Source organism: Mustelus asterias, chromosome 22 (assembly GCF_964213995.1).
Source record: "Mustelus asterias chromosome 22, sMusAst1.hap1.1, whole genome shotgun sequence".
In the NCBI taxonomy this organism is placed as follows: domain Eukaryota; kingdom Metazoa; phylum Chordata; class Chondrichthyes; order Carcharhiniformes; family Triakidae; genus Mustelus; species Mustelus asterias.
In genome coordinates, this window is record NC_135822.1 from 56,270,328 (window position 1) to 56,288,602 (window position 18,275).

An 18,275-nucleotide genomic window follows, 5' to 3' on the forward strand; every position below is an offset into this window, starting at 1 on the left:
TGCATGGTCCAGCTCCCCACCCGCTAAGAAGCACAAAGAGCAAAGGAAAGTCCAGCACAGGAACAGGCCCTACGGCCCTCCAAGCCTGTGCCGATCATGATGTCCTCACGAAACTAAAATAAACCTGCCCTTACGCGGTCCATATCCCTCTATTCCCTCCCTATTCATGTATTCTGATTTGATTTGATTTATTATTGTCACATGTACTGGGACACAGTGAAAAGTATTGTTTGATTTATTATTGTCACATGTACTGGGATACAGTGAAAAGTATTGTTTGATTTATTATTGTCACATGTACTGGGATACAGTGAAAAGTATTGTTTGATTTATTATTGTCACATGTACTGGGATACAGTGAAAAGTATTGTTTGATTTATTATTGTCACATGTATTGGGATACAGTGAAAAGTATTGTTTGATTTATTATTGTCACATGTACTGGGATACAGTGAAAAATATTGTTTGATTTATTATTGTCACATGTACTGGGATACAGTGAAAAGTATTGTTTGATTTATTATTGTCACATGTATTGGGATACAGTGAAAAGTATTGTTTGATTTATTATTGTCACATGTATTGGGATACAGTGAAAAGTATTGTTTGATTTATTATTGTCACATGTACTGGGATACAGTGAAAAGTATTGTTTGATTTATTATTCTAACATGTACTGGGATACAGTGAAAAGTATTGTTTGATTTATTATTGTCACATGTACTGGGATACAGTGAAAAGTATTGTTTGATTTATTATTGTCACATGTATTGGGATACAGTGAAAAGTATTGTTTGATTTATTATTGTCACATGTACTGGGATACAGTGAAAAGTATTGTTTGATTTATTATTGTCACATGTACTGGGATACAGTGAAAAGTATTGTTTGATTTATTATTCTAACATGTACTGGGATACAGTGAAAAGTATTGTTTGATTTATTATTGTCACATGTACTGGGATACAGTGAAAAGTATTGTTTGATTTATTATTGTCACATGTACTGGGATACAGTGAAAAGTATTGTTTGATTTATTATTGTCACATGTACTGGGATACAGTGAAAAGTATTGTTTGATTTATTATTGTCACATGTACTGGGATACAGTGAAAAGTATTGTTTGATTTATTATTGTCACATGTACTGGGATACAGTGAAAAGTATTGTTTCTTGCGCGCTATACAGACAAAGCATACTGTTCATAGGGAAGGAAAGGAGAGAGTGCAGAATGTATTGTTACAGTCATAGCTAGGGCACAGAGAAAGAATGTGGACCCATCCAGATGCCTCTTAAATGTTGCTAATGTTCCTGCTTCCACCACCTCCTCTGGCAGCGCGGTCCAGGCACCCACCTCTCTCTGTGTGAAAAACCTCCCCCGCACATCTCCCTTAAACTTTCCCCCCTCTCACCTTGAACCTGTGCCCCCCTTGTAATTGACACTTCCACCCTGGGGAGAAAGCCTCTGACCATCCACCCCATCTCTGCCTCTCATAGTTTTGTAGCCCCTGTGTGAGGAAGGCTCGGATTTAGGACAAGAATGTAGGCCCGATTTGGACAGATTTAACTGGCTAACCCCTACAGGGATGTTTCCCTGGATTGTAGGTATACTGCGACGCCAGGTAAGGCCCCAGATCTCGTAAACTCTGCCCTATGGAAGGCATGGAGGGCATTAGAAGTTCCCTAACTCAGGCAGAGAGAAAACCCTGGATGAAATCGACCCGTGAAAGGCTTTTCTTTTCTGAGGAAAACCCCACACGATCCCCCGTTCCAGTTAGCATCCAAACGACACATCTGAGTTCGGGGGCACTGCCCAACACAACCCCTGCGCCACCCAAGAGAGAAAAATTGAAGCTCAAAACCCCACAACGTCTGGTTGAGCGCCTGTAGCGGGAGGAGAGGTCGAACCAGTTTTCACTCACGCACTCACCTGGTAAAATTCTTGAAGCCAGATGATTTGCAAACCTTCCAGCTAAAAAAAAGAAACAAACAAAAGATAAAGAAATCAAATGTATTTCTCTGAAGGGCGCAGTTAGATTCTGACCGTTTTGTGCAGAGGCGGGGTGGGGGGAGGGACAGATAGCGTAGTAGTTAGGCTTCGGGCCTAGTCGGACACAGTTTGAGAATTTGAATGTTGGTTTCAGAAAAAGAACATCAACTGTATTGTTAAAACATGTTCGATTTTCTCATGATACCCCCCCTCCCCCCCGCCCCTGTCTCATCCACAGTTAATAAAACACGCCATTTTTTATCCCGTTTGGGCCTACATATCTTGGTTCCCACACCCATACCCTGGCAGCTCTGAAACGCCCTCTGAAGTGGAATTGATAGCAGAGCTTAAACTCGTGCGTCCGGAGTACTAAAATAAATTCCTCAGGGCTCGAACAGCCTAAAGCATGGTGCATTCTGGGTCCACTTCTGGGCGCCACACTTTTGGAAAGACGTCAAGGCCAGTTTGGAGAAAGAGGATGCAGCAAAGGTTTGCGAGGTGGGACCATAGTTGCGGGAGAACCTTTTTTTTAAATTAGTGCCACAAGTAGGCTTACATTAACACTGCAATGAAGTTACTGTGAAAATCCCCCGAGTCGCCACACTCCGGCGCCTGTTCGGGTGACACTGAGGGAGAATTGAACAGCTAACCAGCACGTCTTTTGGACTGTGGGAGGAAACCGGAGCACCCGGAGGAAACCCACACAGACATGGGGGAGAATGTGCAGACTCCGCACAGTCACCCAAGCCGGGAATTGAACCCGGGTCCCTGGCGCTGTGAGGCAGCAGTGCTGACCACTGTGCCACCGTGCCCCCGGGAATCGAACCCGGGTCCCTGGCGCTGTGAGGCAGCAGTGCTGACCACTGTGCCACATGCTGCTCCTGCAGCCGTCCTTACCCGGTCTGGCCTACATGCGACTCCAGAGCCACAGCAATGTGGTTGACTCTCAACTGCCCTCGGGCAAAGAGGGATGGGGAATAAATGCTGGCCCAGCCAACGACGCCCACGTCCCACCAATAAATTAAACAAAAATTGTTGGTCAAAGATCCATTGTCAATGTAGCCAGTCTTTGCCAGAAACCACCTTGCAGGCTTCAGATTTGCATATTGATTGAGTAGGCCTCCATTATGTAACCACGGAAATGAGGTCAACATTAATCCACCCACACACAACCTTATCAGGGTCATCAACAAAATGCACAGGCAGGTAACAATGCAGACACCATCAGCAAGCAGGCCTGTGGTCCTCAGGGCTCCTTCCTCATTCTTTTTAGTTTGCCATTGAGATTTTTACAATCAGCCTGTAATGGATTTGTACACCGGCATTTTTTCTCCTCAACGTCAGAATCAAAGTGTTAGTTTAAGCCGGAAAAAAAGGGGTAACATTTCTGCATTCGTAGAGTCAACATTTTCACCAAAGATCCTGAGACAGCACCTTCCAAACCCACGACCACTTCCATCGAGAAGGCCAAGGGCAGCAGACACATGGGGGACACCAAGTTCCCCTCCGAGCCACTGACCATCCCGACTTGGAAATATATCGGCCGTCCCTTCGCAGTCGCTGGGTCAAAATCCTGGAATTCCCTCCCTAACGGCATTGTGGGTCAACCCACAGCACGTGGACCGCAGCGGGTTCAAGATGGCGGCTCACCACCACCTTCTCAAGGGCAACTAGGGATGGGCAATAAATGCTGGGCCCAGCCAGCGGCGCCCATGTCCCACGACTGAATAAAAAAAAAACTTACACACCATCACATCTAACCCGTACATCTTTGGACACTAAGGGGCAATTTAGCACAGCCAATCCACCTAACCTGCGCATCTTTGGACACTAAGGGGCAACTTAGCATGGCCAATCCACCTAACCTGCACATCTTTGGACACTAAGGGGCAATTTAGCATGGCCAATCCACCTAACCTGCACATCTTTGGACACTAAGGGGCAATTTAGCATGGCCAATCCACCTAACCTGCACATCTTTGGACACTAAGGGACAATTTAGCATGGCCAATCCACCTAACCTGCACATCTTTGGACACTAAGGGGCAATTTAGCACAGCCAATCCACCTAACCTGCATTTCTTTAGACACTAAGGGACAATTTAGCATGGCCAATCCACCTAACCTGCACATCTTTGGACACTAAGGGGCAATTTAGCATGGCCAATCCACCTAACCTGCACATCTTTGGACACTAAGAGGCAATTTAGCATGGCCAATCCACCTAACCTGCACATCTTTGGACACTAAGGGGCAATTTAGCATGGCCAATCCACCTAATCTGCACATCTTTAGACACTAAGGGGCAATTTAGCATGGCCAATCCACCTAACCCGCACATCTTTGGACACTAAGGGGCAATTTAGCATGGCCAATCCACCTAACCTGCACATCTTTGGACACTAAGGGGCAATTTAGCATGGCCAATCCACCTAACCTGCACATCTTTGGACACTAAGGGACAATTTAGCATGGCCAATCCACCTAACCTGCACATCTTTGGACACTAAGGGGCAATTTAGCACAGCCAATCCACCTAACCTGCACATCTTTAGACACTAAGGGACAATTTAGCATGGCCAATCCACCTAACCTGCACATCTTTGGACACTAAGGGGCAATTTAGCATGGCCAATCCACCTAACCTGCACATCTTTGGACACTAAGAGGCAATTTAGCATGGCCAATCCACCTAACCTGCACATCTTTGGACACTAAGGGGCAACTTAGCATGGCCAATCCACCTAATCTGCACATCTTTGGACACTAAGGGGCAATTTAGCATGGCCAATCCACCTAACCCACACATCTTTGGACACTAAGGGGCAATTTAGCATGGCCAATCCACCTAACCTGCACATCTTTGGGACACAAAGGGACAATTTAGCATGGCCAATCCACCTAACCTGCACATCTTTCGGAGTGTGGGAGGAAACCGGAGCACCCGGAGGAATCCCACGGTGACACGGGGGAGAATGTGCAAACTCCACACAGACAGTGACCCAAAGCCGGGAATCGAACCGGGGTCCCTGGCGCTGTGAAGCAGCAGTGCGAACCCGCTGTGCCACCGCGCCGCTATAGTAGGTCGAAGGCTCTGGAGAACAGGATGAAGGAGTGGAAACAATAAACAATTCTTCGTATGGAACGGGCTATCTCACGCTGAGGGGAACCACAACTTTCAAAGTGTGAACAAGTGCGAACGCCAGCCTCGATTCTCACACATCGAGCAAGCGAGAAGCATGATTCTCCGCGATCACTGCTTCCACTCGGGACATCTTGAGGGGAGTTTTCCGTCGTGGGAACCGTGAGGGAGGGAATCCCAAGATTTTGATCCCAGTGGATGAACAGCCGAGATGTTTCTGAGTCAGGAGAGCTGGACTACTCATCCTCACAGCTTTGCTCCATCGCAGGCGACTCATGAACTATTCGACTGCGTGAGGATCACTGCGTCCTTTCTTCCCCCCAATTATTTTACATCACCTCACCTTAAATTAGAGTTGGAGCCTTAACTCCACCTTCCGAGCTCCCCATCCACAAACACCCACTCCCTCCACCACCGACACACAGCGGCAGCAGTGTGGACCCTCCACACTGTGGCTTCAAGGGCCTAACTTGCAGGTGGTGGTCTCCGCCATGCACCTGCTGCTCTGCTCCTTATGGCTGGAGAGGTTACATTTGCTCATAGACTCCCCACAGCGCAGAAGGAGGCCATTCGGCCCATCGAGGTCAGCACCGACTCTCTGACAGAGTACCTTACCCGGGCCCCATCCTTGAAACCTGACAGCATGGCCAATCCACCTAACCCACACATCTTTGGACACTAAGGGGCAATTTAGCATGGCCAATCCACCTAACCTGCACATCTTTGGACACTAAGGGGCAATTTAGCATGGCCAATCCCCCTAACCTGCACATCATTGGACACGAAGGGACAATTTAGCATGGCCAATCCACCTAACCCACACATCTTTGGACACTAAGGGGTAATTTAGCATGGCCAATCCCCCTAACCTGCACATCATTGGACACGAAGGGACAATTTAGCATGGCCAATTCGCCTAACCCGCATATCTATGGACACTAAGAGGCAATTTAGCATGGCCAATCCACCTAACCTACACATCTTTGGACACTAAGGGGCAATTTAGCATGGCCAATCCACCTAACCTGCATATCTTTGGACACTAAGGGGCAATTTAGCATGGCCAATCCACCTAACCCGCACATCTTTGGACACTAAGGGGCAATTTAGCATGACCAATCCACCTAACCCGCATATCTTTGGACACTAAGAGGCAATTTAGCATGACCAATCCACCTAACCTACACATCTTTGGACACTAAGGGGCAATTTAGCATGGCCAATCCACCTAACCTGCACATCTTTGGACACTAAGGGGCAATTTAGCATGGCCAATCCACCTAACCTGCACATCTTTGGACACTAAGGGGCAATTTAGCATGGCCAATCCACCTAACCCACACATCTTTGGACACTAAGGGGTAATTTAGCATGGCCAATCCCCCTAACCTGCACATCATTGGACACGAAGGGACAATTTAGCATGGCCAATTCGCCTAACCCGCATATCTATGGACACTAAGAGGCAATTTAGCATGGCCAATCCACCTAACCTACACATCTTTGGACACTAAGGGGCAATTTAGCATGGCCAATCCACCTAACCTGCATATCTTTGGACACTAAGGGGCAATTTAGCATGGCCAATCCACCTAACCCGCATATCTTTGGACACTAAGAGGCAATTTAGCATGACCAATCCACCAAACCTACACATCTTTGGACACTAAGGGGCAATTTAGCATGTCCAATCCACCTAACCTGCACATCAATGGACACTAAAGGACAATTTAGCATGGCCAATCCACCTAACCTGATCATCTTGGGACTGTGGGAGGAAACCGGAGCACCCGGAGGAAACCCATCCAGACACGGGCGAGAACGTGCCAACTCCACACAGACAGTGACCCGAGGCCCGGAATTGTACCCGGGCCTCTGGCGCTGTGAGGCAGCAGTGCTAACCACTGTGCCACCGTGCTGTGTCGAAGGAGCCTTAGCGAGTTGCTGCAGTGCATCTTGTAGAGGGTTCACCCTGTTGCCAACTGTCTGTGGGTGGTGGAGGGAGTGAATGCTTCAGGTGATGGTTGGGGGTTGGGGGCGGGGGGGGTTAGAAGGTGGAGTCAGGGCTCCAGTCAATCTGAGGTGAGGCGATACGAATAATTGGCGGGGGGGGGGGGGGGAGGAAAAAACTCAGCGATGCCTCACACAGTCGAATAGTTTTCCAGTAACCTGCTGTGGAGCCGTGAGGACGAGCAGCCCAGGCTGATTGGGGCCTCAGGAATAGGCCCCTTTGTAATCCCAAACCCCCCCTCCTCCGCAATTCCTGACCGTTTCGGAGCGAGGCGCGGGTTTGAGAAGGGTTGGGGTAGTGGTTCAGAGTCCTGGCTGTCCTCGTTGTTAGATGTCGGAGCTCAGGTTGCCTGTCCCCTGCTTCTCCCGGGGTGTGAGCGACCGGGCCAGCGATCAGGAATTGCGAATTGGAGAAACGCAAACTCCCTCAGCGGAAGCGCAGGGCTGTGAGCCCCGGAGTCACATCGAAAGGAAAGTCCTACATTTATATAGCGCCCCCTCCCTGATGCCTCTGGGGGCTCCCCAGAGCAGAGCGACACTTCTCTTGTCAGCCAGAACCCCCCTGGGAGCGATCGCGCCCTGGGACCGCTGGTGTCCCAGACAAAAGTCTCTCAAGTTTCCTCAGTGGGTGGGGAGAGGGAGTGGGGGGGGGGGGGGGGGGGGTGGGTGGTTCGAACCCACAACCCCCTCCCCTCCCCGAGAGTCTGCACCCATAACCTGCCCTCGAGCAAGAGCCGGCGCCGCTCTCCCCCTCCCTCACTTGCCACCGTACCCTTTAACCCTGCCCTTCCAATGACCTTGGCTGGGAAGACCTGTGATGCCTCCAGAGTTGAACAGCCGCACTTCGTTTCCCCCCCCCCCCCCCCCCCCCCCCCACACACCCCACCTCGCCTGAGCAGCATAACTTTGACCCCAGTTGCAGTTTTTTGCCGGGGGTGGAAGTAGAAAGTGGGGGTGAGATCGGCGGGGGGGGGGGGGGGGGGGGGGGGGGGGTGGGATTTAATCAAGCGGGGGGGGGTAGCAAGGGCGATGAAATGTGTTCTCCCCCTTACCCACCCCCCCTCCCCGGAGAGACAGGGATGCAGGCGAGGGAGGAAACAAGGCAAGGTTCACTGAGCGAGCCTCTGGCTGCCTCTGCTGGGGGTCAGAGAGGAGGAAAAGGGGAAGGGTTAGCTCTCACAGGAAAACACACACACAAAACAAAGCAAACATTCCCTTCTCAAGAAGCACAGAGGAACTACACTCCTGGCCCGGTGAGGGGGGTGAACCAGCCTTGCTAAACCAGTCCACCCCCCGCTCTCCCCCCCCCCCCCTCCCTCCCTCCCCCGATCGAACCCCCCTCGCGACTCACGTCATCGAAGAGGGAGCCTACGTTCGCTGTCAGCAGTAAGACATCCATTTGCGAAGGAGTTGTTGCCGTCTGGGAGTTCACCACGATAGTCTCCTCTCGTTCCCCCACACCCTCCTCCTCCCTCCTCCTCCTCTCTCTCTCTACCTCTCTCTGGCCTCTCTCAGGCAGCGTTGCAATCTCCCGAAGGAATGTAGAAATGTGAAGCAATATTTTCTCTCTCTCTCTCGCTACCCTATTGTTGTGTTCCGCCCTTTCAGTTGAGATGACACCACCCTCACGACTGTTTGAAAAACTCTGGCAGACTTCCTGTGCGGCGCGGACTACTTTGTCGCGTCGGAGGGTGGCTGTGTCTCGCGAAAAGCGTCCCCCTCAGGCCCCCTTGAGAGGCGGTTGGGGGGCTAAAATCGACAGGTGTGGGGAGGGGAGGAGGGGGCGGGCGGCGGGAGGAGGGGGCGGGCGGCGGGGTGGGGGGGGGGGGGGGCGCATCTCCATCTGAACTTTGTCCTCCAGAACATTGCAATGGAATATTTTTTAAAAGTAGTTATTCATCCAAACATGGAAACACAGAAGATAGGAGCAAGAGGAGGCCATTCAGCCCTTCGAACCTGCTTTTTTCGATTTGATTTATTATTGTCACATGTATTGGGATACAGTGAAAAGTATTGTTTGATTTATTATTGTCACATGTACTGGGATACAGTGAAAAGTATCGTTTGATTTATTATTGTCACATGTACTGGGATACAGTGAAAAGTATTGTTTGATTTATTATTGTCACATGTACTGGGACACAGTGAAAAGTATTGTTTGATTTATTATTGTCACATGTACTGGGACACAGTGAAAAGTATTGTTTGATTTATTATTGTCACATGTACTGGGATACAGTGAAAAGTATTGTTTGATTTATTATTGTCACATGTACTGGGATACAGTGAAAAGTATTGTTTGATTTATTATTGTCACATGTATTGGGACACAGTGAAAAGTATTGTTTCTTGCACGCTATACAGACAAAGCATACTATTCATAGACTACATAGGGGAGAAGGAAAAGTGAGGGTGCAGAATGTAGTGTTACAGTCATAGCTAGGGTGTAGAGAAAGATCAACTTAATGCAAAGTAGGTCCATTCAAAAGTCTGACAGCAGCAGGGAAGAAGCTGTTCTTGAGTCGGTTGGTACGTGATTTCAGACTTTTGTATCTTTTTCCCGATGGAAGAAGGTGGAAGAGGGAATGTCCGGGGTGCGTGGGGTCCTTAATTATGCTGGCTGCTTTTCTGAGGCAGCGGGAAGTGTAAACAGAGTCAATGGATGGGAGGCTGTTTGTGTGATGGATTGGGCTTCATTCACGACCGTTTGTAGTTTCTTGCGGTCTTGGGCAGAGCAGGAGCCCAGACCAAGCTGTGATACATCCGGAATGGATGCTTTCTATGCTGCATCTGTAAAAGTTGATGAGAGTCGTAGCGGACATGCCAAATTTCCTAGGGTTTGACCAGGACAATCTCCCTGTTCCTCTTCCAAATCATGCCTTGAGATCTGTAATATTTGTCTGTGTCTGCCTGGTTTAAGCCCTGTCAGTTTTAAAGGGTGCCTGAAGGCAAGGTTGGGAGAAAGGCGGAGAGGTTTAAGGATGGAATCTCCAGGCAGCTGAAGGCACGGCCGCCAATGGCGGAGCGATTAACAATCGGGGAATGCTCAGGAGGCCGGAACTGGGGGGTGGGGCCTGGGCCCTGGGTGCGACGGGCCGGGGGGGAGGGGGGTGGGGTTGCAAGGGGTCCTAGCTTTGCCTGATTGCATGCTGAACTGGCCAATTAATGGGAGGGTAGCGAGCGTCCACCTGACTGAAATATTACACCATTGACATCCCTAGACCCTCTGCCCGAGCAAGGCAAATTCATTGAATCATGGAATAGTTAGGTGGATTGGCCATGCTAAATTTCCCCTTAGTGGCCAAAGATGTGCAGGTTAGGTGGATTGGCCATGCTAAATTGTCCCTTAGTGTCCAAAGGTGTGTAGGTTAGGTGGATTGGCCATGCAAAATTGCCCCTTAGTGTCCAAAGGTGTGTAGGTTAGGCGGATTGGCCATGCAAAATTGCCCCTTAGTGTCCAAAGGTGTGTAGGTTAGGTGGATTGGCCATGCAAAATTGCCCCTTAGTGTCCAAAGATGTGCAGGTTAGGTGGATTGGCCATGCTAAATTGCCCCTTAGTGTCCAAAGATGTGTAGGTTAGGTGGATTGGCCATGCAAAATTGCCCCTTAGTGTCCAAAGATGTGTAGGTTAGGTGGATTGGCCATGCTAAATTGCCCCTTAGTGTCCAAAGATGTGCAGGTTAGGTGGATTGGCCATGCTAAATTGCCCCTTAGTGTCCAAAGATGTGTAGGTTAGGTGGATTGGCCATGCAAAATTGCCCCTTAGTGTCCAAAGATGTGCAGGTTAGGTGGATTGGCCATGCTAAATTGCCCCTTAGTGTCCAAAGATGTGCGGGTTAGGTGGATTGGCCATGCTAAATTCCCCCTTAGTGTCCAAAGATGTGCAGGTTAGGTGGATTGGCCATGCTAAATTGCCCCTTAGTGTCCAAAGATGTGCAGGTTAGGTGGATTGGCCATGCAAAATTGCCCCTTAGTGTCCAAAGATGTGCAGGTTAGGTGGATTGGCCATGCTAAATTGCCCCTTAGTGTCCAAAGATGTGTGGGTTAGGTGGATTGGCCATGCTAAATTCCCCCTTAGTGTCCAAAGATGTGCGGATTAGGTGGATTGGGGATGCTAAATTGCCCCTTAGTGTCCAAAGATGTGCAGGTTAGGTGAATTGGCCATGTTAAGTTGCCCCTTCGTGTCAGGAGGATTAGCTAGGGTAAATACGTGGGGTTACAAGGATAGGGCCTGGTTGGGATTGTGGTTGGTGCAGACTCGATGGACCGAATGGCCTCCCTCTGCACTGTCGGGATTCTATAATGAGCAGTTACTCTGCGTTTTGAGACTGTGTTAGCCTCCTTCAGCGCTAACGTCCCCTCCGCTATTAACACTTCCTCCAGACCAAATCCTTAGTCTTTCATACTACCATTACAATTCCCCTTGTCTTCTTTTCCCTGTCACTTAATCCCTCCTGCCCGCTTCCTTCCCATCATTACAGCACTCGCTCCTCTCAACAATACATTTCAAACACTCTCCAACTCGGAGGATTGTCACATCGGACTGGAGTTGGCCACAGAGTTATGAGGTGGGAGTTTACAACTTCAGTCATCCCGAAACTTATAAAATCCAGCCTGAGGTCAAGGGATCTTCCCGTGCTCCGCCCCTTGCTTGCTCCGATTCCCGTGGTGGGCGGGACGGTAAAATTCTGGTTTTACAGCACAGAAAGAGGCCATTCGGCCCATCGTGTCTTTCCCAGCCATCAAGCACCTATCTATTCTAACCCCATTTTCCCAACACTTGGTCCCTAGCTTTGTGTGCTCCGGTGTTCCAAGTGCTCATCTAAATGTTTTGAAGGTTCCAGCCTCTACCCCAATTTCGGGCAACGAGTCCCAGATTCCCCCCCACCCTCTGGGTGAAAAAGCTTTCCCTCAAATCCCCTCTCAATCTCCTGCTCCTTCCCTTAAATCTCTGCCCCCTGGTTACTGTCCCCTCTACTGAGGGGAAAAGATTCTTCCTATCCACCCTATCGATGTCCCTCATCATTCTGTACACCTCGATCGGGTCCCCCCTCAGCCTTCTCTGCTCTAAGGAAAACAACCCCAGTCTAACCAGCCTCTCTTCAGAGCTGGAACGCTCCGTCCCAGGCAGCATCCTGGTGAATCTCCTCTGCACCCCCTCCAGTGCGAACACATCCTTCCTGTAGTGTGGTGACCAGAACTGCACACAGTGCTCCAGCTGTGGTCTAACCAGTGTTTTATACAGCTCCATCATAACCTCCCTACTCTTATATTCTAAACCTCAGCTAATAAAGGCAAGTTTTTTAAATCACACAACGTTTTGGCCTCAACTACTTTCTGTGGGAGTGAATTCCACACATTCACCACCCTCTGGGTGAAGAAATTTCTCCTCACCTCAGTTCGAAAAGGTTTACCCCTTATCCTCAAACTATGAGACCGCTACCCCTCCCCCCCCCCCACCCCAGGAGATGATGGCCTAGTGGTATTATCGCCAGACTATTAATCCAGAAACTCAGCTAATGTTCTGGGGACCCGGGTTCGAATCCCGCCACAGCAGATGGTGGAATTTGAATTCAATAAAAAAATATCTGGAATTAAGAATCTACTGATGAACCATTGTCGATTGTCGGAAAAACCCATCTGTTCCCTTTAGGGAAGGAAATCTGCCGTCCTTACCCGGTCTGGCCTACCTGTGACTCCAGGGCCACAGCAATGTGGTTGATTCTCAACTGCCCTCCAAGGGCAACTAGGGATGGGCAATAAATGCTGGCCCAGCCAGCGACGCCCATGTCCCACAAATGAATAAAGAACACAAGTTCTGGGTTCCCCCGCCATCGGGAATATTAAGACGCGAGAAAGGGAAGAATTTCAGAGATGCTAATTGAATTTTATCCATCACAATACTTCCAGTTGAGCTCGGGTTCTACGGAATGAGGTCGGGAGTGCGAGCGGGCAAAAGTTTGACTCAAATCCACTTGTCAATAACTTAGTCTATGAGGTTGGCTTTGAGGAGCTGGTAGTGAGGTTGAGAGACACGGAGAGGAGTAGGAAAGGAATTCCAGAGCTTGGGGGGGCCTCATAGGCAGCTGAAAGCACGGCCACCAATGTTGGATTCTCAAGAAGCCAGAATTGGAGGAGCGTAGAGATCTCGGAGGGTGACAATAATAAACAATACTTTTCACTGTATCCCAGTACATGTGACAATAATAAATCAAACAATACTTTTCACTGTATCCCAGTACATGTGACAATAATAAATCAAACAATACTTTTCACTGTGTCCCAGTACATGTGACAATAATAAATCAAACAATACTTTTCACTGTGTCCCAGTACATGTGACAATAATAAATCAAACAATACTTTTCACTGTATCCCAATACATGTGACAATAATAAATCAAACAATACTTTTCACTGTATCCCAGTACATGTGACAATAATAAATCAAATCAAATCATTTCTTAAATAAAAGGGCAAAACTGTGCACCATACATGGTCTCACCTAAGCTCTGTACCACTTTTCTATCCCATTTCGCTTTCGATATCGGACAACTTGTCATTTGCCAGGGGGTTAAATTTACTCTCGAATCCCATTTTCCCATTAGCTCTGGCCAATCGGGCCTAAGTGTGAAGGCTTCTCTTTCCCAGGACCTCTAACAGAGTAGACCTGTTGCCGTACAGCGACTGAATGTCAATGTTATGATGTCTCTTTGAGATGTCGAGATGCTTATCAGCCTTCTGCAGCTATTTAGGGAACAGTTAGTGCTTCCTATCAGCACGATTTAGATAGTGCATTATATCTGAAGTGGCTGTGGGCTGCAATTGTTTAATGTAATATTTATTCCATTAGTGCAGTCAGCTCTCAGTCGAAGCACACCCACACTCAAAGTTTAAGCTAAAATGACAATATCATTAGCTAACCCTCCTCTAAATCCAAGGGAATTCCCCTGAAATGGTTAAGTGGTGGGATCTTATAAAGATTCCATTTGTAGCAGAGTGGGGGAAAGCCTTCAAAGTAGGCCTCAATTGGGAGTGACAAACTGGGTACAAAGTGGAGGAAGCCTTTGAATTAGGCCCCAATTGGGAGTGACAGACTGGGTACAGAGTGGAGGAGGCCTTTGAATTAGGCCCCAATTGGGAGTGATGTACTGGTGCAGAGTGGAGGAAGTATTCGAATTAGGCCCCAATTGGGAGGGACAGACTGGGTACAGAGTGGAGGAAACCTTTAAAATAGGCCACAACTAGGAGTGATAGACTTGGTACAGAGTGAGGGAAGTCTTTGGATAGGCCTTGATTGGGAGTGACAGGCTGGGTACGGAGTGGAGAAAGCCTTTAAAATAGGCCGCAGTTGGGAGTGATGGGCTGGGTACAGAGTGAGGGAAGCCTTTGGATAGGCCTCAATTGGGAGTGACAGGCTGGGTACGGAGTGGAGAAAGCCTTTAAAATAGGCCGCAGTTGGGAGTGATGGACTGGGTACAGAGTGAGGGAAGCCTTTGGATAGGCCTCAATTGGGAGTGACAGGCTGGGTACGGAGTGGAGGAGGCCTTCGGATAGGCCTCAATCGGGAGTGATGGACTGGGTCCAGAGTGAGGGAAGCTTTTCAAAAAGTCCGCAATTAGGAGTGACAGACTGGGTACAGAGTGCAAAAAGCCTTAAAAGTAGGCCACAGTTGAGAGTGATAGACTGGGTATACAGTGGGGGAAGCCTTCGAACCAGGCCCCAACTGAGAGTGACAGTTTGGGTACAGAGTGGAGGAGACCATCGAATTAGGCCTCAATTGGGAGTGACAGACTGGGTATAGAGTGGAGGAAGCCTTTGAATTAGGCCTCAATTTGTAGGCGCACACTGGGTACAGAGTGCGGGAAGCCTCTGGAGTAGGCCTGAGCGCGAGGGAGCTCCCAGGCGGGCTCTCACTCGCGGCCTTGGCCGCGCTGTGGTCAGTTTGCAGCGAGCCTGGAGTAATTAAGCTCGCCAGCGGGGCCCTGCACTAACACAATTAATAACCATTAAGGCAGGAGATGGAAAGTGAAGCTCATCAGACCTCGTAAACTGAGACGGCCTTGAAGGCTTTATTCAGCGTTTAATATAGAAAGGTTTACTGACACTTTTATTTCCGTGCGCTCTCTCTCTCTCTCAATCGACACAAAATGTCCAGTCCCTGGGGCGTTAAGCTTGGCGTAAAGTGGCGTCGGGTAGCACAGCAATTAGAGGCTGAATAGGAGTCTTCCGTGTGGGCCGGAGGCTTCCGGAAGCTTCTTCCATTTTCCGACTCCGACGGTTCTCCTTTGCGGGAGGTGCCAGCCTGTTGCAGGTTTCCTTTTGTCTGTTTTCCCAGAGAAGCGGTGGGGGTGCGTGGGGAAGGGGTGGGGTGGGGGTGTGTGATGAACGGGTCCAACGCGGGGGCGAGAGAGTGGCAAAGGAGTCCCCGAATTGCAAATCCTCTTCTTCCAAATCACGTACGCTGCCCCCCCCCCCCCCCCCCGCCATTCGAACGACAGAGGACCGAGCGTCGGGCGTCCCGCTCCGCGCACGGGGTTGTGGGTGGGGCAGGGGGAGGGCGGGTGTCACAGCGGGCAAACATTTCCGGAACCATCCGTCAGGGAAGATAAATACACCCCCCTCCTCCCCTCCCGTGCCAGGGCAGGAGCTAAATTCCCTCGACTTGGGCTCCATTGGGGAAGAGTTTCTCTAATCACGCAGTCCCCTTTAAAAATTAAACAGCTCCCTCGGTGAGATACATGGCGAATGGAATGGGGCGGGGAGGGGGCACAGTCTGTGCCAAACAACGGAGGGGGGGACAAGGGTCCGGGTACAGGCAGTCTCCCTCCTCAGCTTAGAGGCCCCTTAGATGACATTTTCAAAAAGCTGCATGGATCGCATTATCGTTTCGTCCTGTGAGGGAGAGAGAGAGAGAGGGTTTATTATTTATTTGTGTCACAAGTCGGCTTACATTAACACCACAATTAAGTTACTGTGAAAATCCCCTAGACGCCACACTCCGGCACCTGTTTGAGTTACACTGAGGGGAATTTAGCATTCCTCCACTCTATTCCTGTAACCCCACACATTTAGCATGGCTAATGCATCTAACCGACACAACTTTAGACACGAAGGGGCAATTTAGCATGGCCAATCCACCAAACCTGCACATCTTTGGACACTAAGGGGCAATTCAGCATGGCCAATCCACCTAACCTGCACATCTTTGGACACTAAGGGGCAATTTAGCATGGCCAATCCACCTAACCTGCACATCTTTGGACACTAAGGGGCAATTTAGCATGGCAAATCCACCTAACCTACAGATCTTTAGACACTAAGGGGCAATTTAGCACGGCCAATCCACCTAATCTACACATCTTTGGACACTAAGGGGCAATTTAGCATGGCCAATCCACCTAACCTACACATCTTTGGACACTAAGGGGCAATTTAGCATGGCAAATCCACCTAACCTGCACATCTTTAAACACTAAGGGGCAATTTAGCATGGCCAATCAACCTAACCCACACATCTTTGGACACTAAGAGGCAATTTAGCATGGCCAATCCACCTAACCTATACATCTTTGGACACTAAAGGACAATTTAGCATGGCCAATCCACCTAACCTGCACATCTTTGGACACTAAAGGGCAATTTAGCATGGCCAATCCACCTAACCTGCACATCTTTGGACACTAAAGGGCAATTTAGCATGGCCAATCCACCTAACCTGCACATCTTTGGACACTAAAGGGCAATTTAGCATGGCCAATCCACCTAACCTGCACATCTTTGGACACTAAAGGGCAATTTAGCATGGCCAATCCACCTAACCTACACATCTTTGGACACTAAGAGGCAATTTAGCATGGCCAATCCAACTAACCTACACATCTTTAGACACTAAGGGGCAATTTAGCATGGCCAATCCACTTAACCTGGACATCTTTCGGACTGTGGGAGGAAACCGGAGCACCCGGAGGAAACTCACGCAGACACGGGGAGAATGTGCAGACTCCACACAGACAGTGACCCAAGCCGGGAATTGAACCCCGGTCCCTGGCGCTGTGAGGCAGCAGTGCGAACCACTGCGCCACCATGCCGCCCTAGCTAGGACTGTAACACTATATTCTGCACCCTCTCCTTTACGTCTCCCCTCTGTATTCTATGAACGGAATGCTTTGTCTGTATAGCGCGCAAGAAACAATACTTTTCATAGACTCAAAGAATCCGACAGTGCAGAAGGAGACCATTCAGCCCATTGAGTCTGCACCGACCACAATCCCACCCAGGTCCTATCCCCATCACCCCACATATTTACCCTGCTGAACCACCTGACACTTAGGGTCAATTTAGCATGGCCAATCCACCTAACCCACATATGTTGGGACTGTGGGAGGAAACCGGAGCACCCGGAGGAAACCCACACAGACACGGGGAGAATGTGCAGACTCCGCACAGACAGTGACCCGAGCCGGGAATCGAACCCGGGTCCCTGGCGCTGAGAGGCAGTATTTTCACTGTATCCCAGTACACAAGAGAATAATAACCCATTGAACACTTTTCAAAGAATCCTAAAGTGCAGAAGGAGGCAATTCGGCCCATCGAGTCTGCGCCGACCACAATCCCACCCAGACCCTATCCCCATAACCCCATGTATTTACTTTAGCTAGTCCCCCTGACACTGAGGGGCAATTTAGCACGGCCAATCCACCTCAATCAAATCAAATCAAAAGTCAAATCAAATTAAAACATTATGAAGGGACACAGTTTCAGAGAATTGGCTAAATAATCGGAAGAGGGTGTGAGATAAGGAGTTACTGTCAGTTTGAACATGTTGCCTTCGTGGGCAATAGAACATAGAACATAGAACATTACAGCGCAGTACAGGCCCTTCGGCGTAACATCGAGGGCCGAATGGCCTGTACTGCGTTGTAATGTTCTATGTTACATAGAAACGTAGAAAAACTACAGCACAAAACAGGCCCTTCGGCCCCACAAGTTGTGCCGAACATATCCCTACCTTTTAGGCCTACCTATAACCCTCCATCCTATTAAGTCCCATGTGCTCATCCAGGAGTCTCTTAAAAGACCCTATTGAGTTTGCCTCCACCACCACTGACGGCAGCCGATTCCACTCGCCCAC

At 49.3% G+C, this 18,275-nt stretch overlaps 3 protein-coding genes across 4 annotated transcripts in view; all 3 read right to left on the reverse strand.

Moving 5' to 3' along the window:
• LOC144510054 (inositol polyphosphate-5-phosphatase A-like) overlaps positions 1-8,804 on the reverse strand; it is a 59,792-nt gene extending 50,988 nt beyond the window's left edge. Inside the window, exons 1-2 of one of the 2 annotated variants that reach the window (XM_078239278.1) lie at positions 8,494-8,804; positions 1,931-1,972 (exon numbers count right to left, since the gene is read on the reverse strand). In XM_078239278.1, the coding sequence (XP_078095404.1) occupies positions 1,931-1,972; positions 8,494-8,541 (90 nt within the window). In that variant the 5' untranslated portion in view covers positions 8,542-8,804. The remainder of the gene's footprint in view (positions 1-1,930; positions 1,973-8,493) is intronic. The other variant, XM_078239279.1, reaches the window with a different exon arrangement.
• The window catches only part of dock5 (dedicator of cytokinesis 5), a 293,002-nt gene that overhangs the window by 248,833 nt on the left and 25,894 nt on the right, over positions 1-18,275 (reverse strand). The window lies entirely within an intron of this gene.
• LOC144510068 (calsenilin-like) overlaps positions 15,826-18,275 on the reverse strand; it is a 66,241-nt gene continuing 63,791 nt past the window's right edge. Inside the window, exon 8 of the mRNA XM_078239301.1 lies at positions 15,826-16,036. Within this exon, the coding sequence (XP_078095427.1) occupies positions 15,989-16,036 (48 nt within the window). The 3' untranslated portion in view covers positions 15,826-15,988. The remainder of the gene's footprint in view (positions 16,037-18,275) is intronic.